We start from the raw sequence: 9388 nt of genomic DNA, 5'->3' as shown, positions 1-9388 counted from the left end.
ACTGATTTAGTAATCAGTTTACTAAAACAAAATCAACTAACTATCTTTAACTGGATGAGAGCCCTTCTAAGAGCCATAAGTAATTTCATGCATGCCCTGCAATATACTTGGTGAATTACCTAAGGTTGATTGGTTTGGATGAGTTTGTATTAACATTTAGCATGTATTTTTATTGCTTAGAATGGTCTCTGTCTACAAACACACACATACACAGACCACCCCCTGCTGGCACAGAGGCATACTTACATCCATTTCTTCCATACCTGCCACCTCTTTCATATAGTCTGTGGGCTAGCAAAGGAGTTGATATCACATAAAGTGGCAAAATTTCTTTGTTTTTCTGAAGGTATAGGTCTATGTATTATATCACTTGGTTCATGAGTTTTAGCTCTTCCTACTCAATGATATCATTAAAAAGCATAAGCTACCAATCAGAACAGGAAAATCACACCAAAATATAGTACATAGATGGCGTTTTCGCACTTACCTTTTACTGGCGCGACCACCCTCCTCACGCCGGCGGATCTGCAGGGATTTCGCACCAGAAGCGCCGGCGCAGCCAAAAGAGCCGGCAACTTCCGTCGCGGAGCCAGCTCAAACGGAAACCGCCAAGAAGCAGGAAAACGTTTGAGCTGGCTCCGCGACGGAAGTTGCCGGCTCTTTTGGCTGCGCCGGCGCTTCTGGTGCGAAATCCCTGCAGATCCGCCGGCGTGAGGAGGGTGGTCGCGCCAGTAAAAGGTAAGTGCGAAATCAGCCAGAGACACTGCTTTCAGGGGGAAAAAGCATTAAAAAGTTTAGCCCCCATACCTGATATCAATATGTCAATTTTTGGCTCTTGGCTCATGGACTAATAACAGGAGGATCCTGAAAAGAGGGCAGGGGTACCTAAATCAAACCTGGATTTTCTTCCTCCTGCAGGTTCCTGGAATGGAGCTGGTGCCCTGGTTGTGAGGGACATGCAACAAATGCACTGAAGGGCAAGGCAGGGCCTGCAGAGAGAAGGCTAAACTGTGGCACTCTTGCCCAGGAAAGGACTATGCTGGATAATCAACAGTGTATTCAAGTCTTGGAAAACACAAACCTTGCACTGGACTGAATTCTCTAACTCCTGCCACAAAATTAAATAGAATATCATCACCCTTCTCAAGTGGGGAGCCATTAACAGAATATTTACAAGTGAGCACGGCAAGCTAAAGCAAACATTTCCAGGCTATTCATCAACCGTGGAAGTTGTTGGCAGCATTAAAATCTATAGAGGGACAAAATACACTGATCTGGCAGAAGGTGTCCTCTGCACAGTTCACAGTAGGATCTGGGCAGCTCCATTTTAGCAGTAGCTTTATCTGAGCAAAGAACCATGCCAAAAATTTGTCAGCTCTGCCAAGGTTTTGAAAGAGTGGGGCTTCCTAAAGGACTGGTGAGGGACCAGCCAGGTTGGAAACCCCTGATTTTGGTAGGATCCCTGTGCCGGTCTGGGGCAGGACGTTACCTTTGTCTGGGGAAGGCTTGACACCAGACGGATGAACACCACCTTCCCGATGAGGGCCAACAAGATGGTGGAATCAGGGCTGGCCATGGTAGGCAACCAAAGTCATGGGAAATCCAATGGCGTAGAGGAGATCTTGGCCAGTGGTGCAACCAATGATAGTTTGCCAGTCGAGGAGCTCTTCCAGTTGCCCACTTTCTCCACCGCTGCCAAAGTCCGAGTGGCTATAACCATAGTTCTCTTCCTCTCCTCTGCCTTCTTCAACATTGTTGTGCTCTGGACCATCACTCAGAAATACCAAAAAAGACCCCATCTTCGAATCCTCCTCATGAATCTGGCAGCTGCGGACCTATTGGTAACCTTTGTGGTAATGCCTTTGGATGTGGTGTGGAACATTACTGTGCAGTGGTATGCTGGCGACATGGCCTGCCGGGTTCTCATGTTCCTGAAGCTGGTGGCTATGTATGCCTCAGCTTTCGTCACTGTGGTGATCAGCCTAGACCGCCGGGCGGCCATTTTGAATCCTCTAAGTGTTGGTGAGGCCAAGAGGAAGAACAAAGTCATGCTGTGTGTGGCCTGGGCTTTGAGCTTGCTTCTGGCCTTACCTCAGGTAGGTGGCTGCAATACTACTGGGGATGGACTAAATTAGGGTTGTTGTTTTTTTGTCATATTGCAGATGCCAGGAACAAGCCACTTGAGGCAAACTCTGGCTCACTGTATTGCCATAACTGAAGACAAAAAAGATGCAAGCAAAATGGCAATTGCCTTTTTAGTTGCCATTTTAGGGGATAGGTAACAAGCCACTGGTTTACAACCAATCAATTTCCTTTTCTAAGTGGACTTCCAGGAAAAAAACATTGCTGAACAGTGTAAGGTTTGGGAAGGAGGGAGAATTGGTAGGCGGTTAGGACAAGAGCATGGTGCAGTAGTTACAAGTATTGGATAAGGACCAGAACAACCAGCTTTGACTCCCTAATTCTGCCATGGAAACTTGCTGGTTGACCTTGGGCCAGTCACTCTCAGGGCTTTTTTTGAGCAGGAACGCAGTTCCGGCTGGCTTGGTACCAGGGTGTGTGGCTGAATATGCAAATGAGTTCCTACTGGGCTTTTTCTACAACAAAAGCCATGGTCACTTTCAACCCAATAAATTTTACCTCATAAAGTTGTTGTTGTGGGGATAAAATGGAGAAGGGGAGATGTTTTAGGTACCCAGAGGGGAGAAAAGCACACTATAAATGTATAATAAAAAGGTCACTGGTTCACACCCACATCCTGACTGCTTTCCTCTTTCATTCTTGATGAGAGAATAGAGGCCAAACATATAATCAAAATGGAAGGAATAGATGGGAGTGGGAGGAAGGGAGATCTGCCCCACATCCCACCAACTTAAAAGGTGTGGAAATCTGATCACTTCACACAGACATACAACTATTGATCTACAAATTTCACTGATGTGGAAGCTGGCCAACTTTTTTTTTTACCTCAGAAGGGCTGTCAGTTGTGATTCCTTTACCAGAGCAAACAACTAATTGAAAGACTGCATCTTGAAGTGCCATAAACATGTACAAGGCTGTACTGTTTCAGCATTCAAATCCCTTCAAGATTTACCTGGGCTTCTAATAGGAAAGGCAGTGTATTTTTCTATAGTGCTTATGTTTGTATGTAACTATTTTTATGAGCTTTCTATCACATCTCACTTTCAAAGAGCTCAGGGTGATTATCCAGCAGAGGATTATCCAACTGTATCATCACAGGATGTATTTATTTGATTTCTATCCCGTCCTTCCCACAAGCGGGCTCAGGGAGGGTTACAACATAGGAATATCTAACAGTCACTTAAAAACATAACAAAGTATGTGATTTGCATCTCTAAGGAAGCATTTGAACTCTGTTCCCCCACTTCAAGACCAACTCTTTCCATGTCAACCTGGTAAACAGTCTCATCTGTGAGAAAGATTGCCAGCTGGTGATTAGGAAGTTTCACAAAAGTGAGTCTCCTTCCCTGGGTCCTCTTGTTACTCGTTTACCTTATTTAAACGTGACCTTTCTCTTCAGGAAGCTGGTGAGGTATGGTAAGCTGAGAGTGTGTGAACAGCCCATAATCACACAGCAAGCTTCCATGGCAGAATGGGGATTCAGACGAGCCAGATGGGCCTGATGTAGCTAGATATGGGTGGGTAACTTTTTTGGAATTATTTGCAGGATTGCCAAACAGGTGGGAAAAGGTAGCAGCCATATGCTCTTACCTATGGTTTCTGTGCAGACCATTTGTTCAAATTAACCTTCTAAATAACTTGCTATGGGGCAAAAAGTAGAAAGACCTCTCTCTCCAATGAGGTAGCCTCTTTAAGAATCTTGAGCTCTGATGTTTCTTTTTGTTGGGGGGGGATGCTTGGCCCTTTCCAGATGTTTGTCTTCCACACCGTCAGCCGCTCGCAGCCCATCTACTTCATCCAATGTGCCACCATGGGAAGTTTTCATGCTCATTGGCAAGAAATTCTCTACAACATGTTCACCTTCTGTTTCCTCTTCCTGCTGCCCCTGCTGATCATGGTTGTCTGCTATTCCCGCATCTTCATTGAGATATCGAGAAAGATGAAGAAAGCTTGTGGTGAGCTCAACACGGAACCTGCTTCCCTTCAGGGCAGTGGGCATGGGGAAGCAGAGAGCCACGTCTACTGTTCCGGAAGATTAGTGGGATAAAAATCTAACGTGGAGTTGGGAGGGAGGAAAGAAACCCTTTCGAGCACATGAACGAGTCAAGGGCTGTGATCACACACACTAAATAATGCATTTTCCAACTGTATTTTGTCAGTTCACACAGTAAAATCCAGTTGGAAAGTGCACTGAAAGTGGATTGAAAGTGCATTATTTAGTGTGTGTGATCACAGCCAAGGAGTAGAAATGGGTGGATAGAGATCAGCAAGGGACCACTTTTGGGAGGCAGTTAAGTTGGGTCAAGGTGAAACACACATCTGCTTCAGTCTTTGTTTAGTAAAGGAATGTTGGGAAGACCGTCTAAGTCTGTGAAACAAATGAATGGAAACAGACATACGGGAAAAAATAGAAAGAGGGTTGGGTAGAAAGCAATTACTAAATTATTCTCTTTGGGCCTGGTTTGTTTTCCAAGGACTGAGCACTGGGATGCAAGAGACAGTATTAAAGACAGGATTGTCTTGAAATGTTTGCAGATGCTCTGCATTCCTCCCAGAGTAACATGGTTGTTTAGCTGAAAGAAAAAAGCTAAGGAAGCAGGACACTAGAGGCTTATAAAAGTATAACCACAAAATGGAGAAGTTTCTCTCCCATTAACAGTCAAATCTGGGAATCAAGGATCTCAGTGGTCAGCAAGGAAGGAAATACTGGGCTGGGTTCAGACTCATTATCTGCTAACAAAAGGTGTTGTGTAACTACCTCCAGTTCTCCATTCTTGCTGCAGACCCTGCCCGCCTCCCCCACTTGCCTCTCATGCCATTCCTAAGGGTCCCTTATTACCCAGAAGCAGCATTTCTGGGCAATCAATGGACTGCAGAGGAAGGAGAGATGGCACAAAAGTTGTTTCACTGGTGGAAGTGCTGTTCCCCTGGCAGAGGTGCCTTCCATTAGCAGAAAATTTAGTCTGCTAGAAAATCTTTGGGAATTTGTTACTGAAAGATGCAGAGATGGTCAGAAGCTAAGATGGCCTTACACAAGGATTAAATAAATCCATACAGAATGAGGACTGTCAACAGCTATTGGACAGGATGATTAATTGGAACATCCATATTCCACAGAATATTAGTTGGAAATGATAAACAATGCAGGAAGGCTGTGTCTTGCGGGCCATCTAGAACATTCACTCTCTGCAGTTCATATGGCAGCCTATTTGTTCCCTTTCTCCTCCCTTAGGAACCTCCATCCCTTTTCTCTTGCTCATCTTCTACTTCCTTCTGCAGCCACCCCCAAATCCAGAGAGTTCCACCTTCGCCGCTCTTACAACAACATCCCCCGGGCACGCATGCGCTCCCTGAAGATGTCTGTCATCATCGTCTTGACTTTCATCATCTGTTGGACACCTTACTACATGCTTGGCCTCTGGTACTGGTTTTCCCCAGAGATGCTGACCAGAGAGCAGGTGCCCCCTTCCCTCAGCCACATCCTCTTCCTCTTCGGTCTCTTCAACGCGTGCCTTGACCCCCTCATCTATGGCCTCTTTGCCATGCACTTCCAGGTAGAAAGCCGCAGGAGCTGCTGCTGCAGTCGGAGGAAAAAGGAGGCAGCCTCCGTGTTGACCGGTTCTTTCCGCTCTTCTGCCGCGATGCCAGTGAGGCGGCCGGAGATCCAGGGAAAGTACAAAGCAGAATTTACTGTAGCAGAATGTCCACCAGGGGCAAAGCTGTCATTGTACAGGAGAAAAATGGCAGAGAGCTTCATCTGAAAGGATGGAAGATGACCATCTGCTCCATTCTCTCCCCTGAATATTTGGCCTTCACTTCTGGGCACAGACAACTGGATGGCTCTAATGTGCCTAAATGTAGACCCAAAAGTTCCCACATCCATAATTCCAACAGTTGATGCCATCAACCAATAAACACAGAATATTTTCTTAATAAGATTCCTGTTGTCCTTTTTTATCACCAATGGAGATAAACTGTATGGTGCAGCCTCATTTGGAATACTGTATACAGTTTTGGTCCCTGGATCTCAAAAAGTACATCACAGAGCTGGAAAAAAGTACAGAGGAGGGTAACCAAGAGCACCTTTCCTGTGAAGAAAGGCTGAAGAATCTGGCTCTCTTCAGTTTAGAAGAGATTGCTAAGGGGGGGTCGTGATAGAGGTTTGTAAAATTATGCGTGAGTTGGAAAGAGCTAGCAAAAAAGAACTTTTTCTCCCTCTCCCAAAATACTAGAAAATGAGGGCATCTAACGAATCTGATAGGCAGTAGATTCAGGACAGACAATATGAAATACTTTACAGTGATTAAAATGTGGAATTTGCTGCCAGAAAATGTAGTGATGGTCACAGGTATAAACAGCTTATGAACAGATTAGATACATTCATAGAGACTAAGCTTGCCAGTAGCTATTCTCCATGGTGACTGAGGGAACCTCCACATTCAGAGGCACTTATTCTCCAAACCAGAGCCAGGAAGCAACATCAAGGAAGGGATCAGCCTCTGTGCTTTGTTCCTCTGGATGGCTACTGTGTGAGACAGGATGCTGGATTTGATGTGTCACCAGCCTGACCCAGGAGGGTTCTTATGCTTTTAAGGCCAGCTTATCCACAAATGCTGTTACTCAATACCAGAAAGTTTAATCCAATGCATGGGAGAGTGCTAATGAAAGATCGCTATAGACACCACAGTGTACTATGACAAATCATGACCCTCCAGCTGGGGGGAGGATAGTTTAAGGGCATGCTCACATGCTAAGAATCCTCCTCCAGCTTATTTCTACAGCTGCAGGAGTCTCCCCCCAAATTCTCCTCCACTCTGTCCCTCAATTGCTCATTTTAGGCAGCTGTGCTCACTGGCCTAAACCACCTTCAGATACTTGGTAAATATTATTCTATGACATGCCAGATTCAGGATTAATGAAACTCATTGGAGCAGAGGGGAGGCTAAGTCAATGGCTCTCACAAGAGGGCAACATTCTAGAGGGTTAGGACCTTCAGGCTGCTAAATCTGGGATGCATGAGGCAGTATTAAAGACAGGTGTTCTCCCACCCCTTTCCTGTCACTGGCATTACAAAAGCATCCCAATCTACAGATACCAGCCCATGACAGCACTCTGCATATACACAGCTGTGTTGCAAAGATTTCTGCTGTGGAATGGATAAGGGCAGGCATGGGGGAAAGAATAAGTTTAGAAATGGAAGGTCTGAGCCCAACAATCTGAGAAATGCTGGGCTAGACAGGATATCCCCTGCCTGCTCTACAATTTGGGTTGAAAGCCCCTACCCACATTAGAAAAAAGAAAAGAAAATGCCAACAGTGGGAGGAGAAAATCTTTGGGACGGGAAAAGGACTTTTCATAGTGTGAGGTAACAGTGCCACCCAGTGGACAAAGCTACCCTTCCCTCATCTGATGAAATGTGCTTAGAGAGCACACGAAAGCTTATGTTCTGAATAAAACATGGTCTTAAAGGTACCACTTGACTCCCGCTTTGTCCTTCACACCACTGTAAGTCAATCCATCCTCACTACCGCTAGCCAGTTTTTATCCTAGCATGTTTTCACAGGCTAAAGTCCAAGTGAGTAGCATGGACGAGAATTTTCTGCATTTTCTCTGTGCTGCAGGAAAAAGCACTGCTACAAGCAATACAAGATTTGTGGGATCCGATCCACTGTGAAAACGTTTCTTGGTAGCTCTCTGAAAATGAGCCTACAAAACACACTGGAAATGCCCTATTGAAATAGTTTTGCCTCTTTGAATGCCTAGAGAGGAATCACCACAAAAGAGCATACACCCTGTCTTCAGACTCAAGAGGCAGCCATGAGCAGAGGTGCAAAAGTGTGAAAACCCTGCTGGGATTGAGGAGTTGCTGTGTGCAAGCTCACCAAAGATAAAAGCTCCTCCCCTGCCATGTGTTTCAAGGGGCATATCAAGGCTGGCTGAGCAACATCCAGTGGTTCTGGCAAAAGCAGGTTCACATCTGCTGCGGCCCTCTAGGCAGTGGAAATGCCATGTTCCCCCAACCCTCTATCTTGCCAGCCTGGTCAAAGTTTCATGCTCCACTCTGGTTGCAGAGGGGAAGGAGAAGAAAAAGAGGGATGGGTGCAACTAAAGGCTATAATTTTGCTCCCGGCCATTCAAGACAACCCACAGTCAACAGTGCAGCGAGGATGGGCTGTGGCTGAGCACCTCCAGATAAAATGACCAGATAGTAGGTGATGGGAAAGACCTCTGCTGGAAGCTCTGGAGAGCCACTGCTGGTCTGAGTAGACAATACTGACTGATGGACCAAAGGTCTGGTTCAGTGGAAGGGAGCTTCATGTATGAGCTAAAGCATTGTGCACTCATACATGGCACCAAGAAGAACCTTTGAATGACACAGGAGGCTTCTCCAAGCCATCCACAGGGACCTTGTCTGTTTGCCCTGCCTGCAGGAACAGGCGACAGGAGCTACCCATTCCAAGGCTCCGTCCCTACAGTGGGAGAAGATGCTGAATTGTGCCATGCCAGCTTTGCTTTTAGCATTTTCTTCTACATGTTGGTTGACTCCCTCCCCCAGTTTTTAAATGAATGCAGCCACAAATCTGTGTAGCGCAACCAAAGATACCACAAATAAAACACAACGCTGAGCTTAGGGCAGACTTGGAAATAGTCACCTGCCTGATTACCGGTGGCGAGGATCATCTCTAGCTGCTCATAAAAACTAAGCTCTTCTGACTGGCAAGGAACTGTACTTTCTCTTTCCCCCTCTGAGGCTGCTGCCACCCCACAAATGGTCAGTATATGTGAGAGATCCAGCAAGATCAAGTTCAAGGGTCCTGAGGCTGCCCCCTACTGTCCATTCTGGGTAGCAAAGGAAGGCTGCTGGGTTACAGTTATGGCAGTCGGTTAGCAAGGCCCCTTTTTAAACACCCCTCCCATTTCATAGGGCGTTTTCGCACTCACGTTCAGCCGGCGCGACCCCCCTCTTCACCGCGCAGGATCTGCGCGGATTTCGCACTAAATGCCGCGGAGCAGCCTTTTGCGCCGGAAACTCCCGGCGCAAAAGCCGCTCAAACGTAAACCGCCAAAAAGCAGTTTCCGTTTGCGCGGCTTTTGCGACGGGAGTTTCCGGCTCTTCCGGCTGCTCCACGGCATTTAGTGCGAAATCCGCGCAGATCCTGCGCGGTGAAGAGGGGGGTCACGCCGACTGAACGTGAGTGCGAAAACGCCCATAAAGTAAAAAGAGGCTTAACACAAGAGTACGGGA

The 9388-nt window shown here is 46.4% G+C and overlaps 1 protein-coding gene across 1 annotated transcript; it reads left to right on the top strand.

Annotated features, from left to right (window-relative positions):
• Positions 1-1236: 1236 nt before the first annotated feature.
• On the top strand, positions 1237-6075 carry LOC132587888 (gonadotropin-releasing hormone II receptor-like). Its single transcript, XM_060260287.1, has 3 exons — positions 1237-2096; positions 3893-4097; positions 5422-6075. The coding sequence occupies exons 1-3, from the start codon at positions 1521-1523 to the stop codon at positions 5901-5903; spliced, it is 1263 nt and encodes a 420-aa protein (XP_060116270.1). The 5' UTR covers positions 1237-1520; the 3' UTR covers positions 5904-6075.
• The last annotated feature ends 3313 nt before the right edge of the window (positions 6076-9388 follow it).

Source organism: Heteronotia binoei, chromosome 1, assembly GCF_032191835.1.
Source record: "Heteronotia binoei isolate CCM8104 ecotype False Entrance Well chromosome 1, APGP_CSIRO_Hbin_v1, whole genome shotgun sequence".
Classification (NCBI taxonomy): Eukaryota; Metazoa; Chordata; class Lepidosauria; order Squamata; family Gekkonidae; genus Heteronotia; species Heteronotia binoei.
Note: the sequence above shows the minus strand (reverse complement) of the source record. Positions and strands in the feature narration are given on the sequence as shown.

Excerpts from the sequence above, each read along its gene's own strand:
- LOC132587888 (XM_060260287.1), top strand. The coding sequence starts at position 1,521 with ATGAACACCACCTTCCCGATGAGGGCCAACAAGATGGTGGAATCAGGG. Across the intron at positions 2,097-3,892 it reads TGCTTCTGGCCTTACCTCAG|ATGTTTGTCTTCCACACCGT; the intron begins GTAGGTGGCTGC and ends GGCCCTTTCCAG. Across the intron at positions 4,098-5,421 it reads AAAGATGAAGAAAGCTTGTG|CCACCCCCAAATCCAGAGAG; the intron begins GTGAGCTCAACA and ends TTCCTTCTGCAG.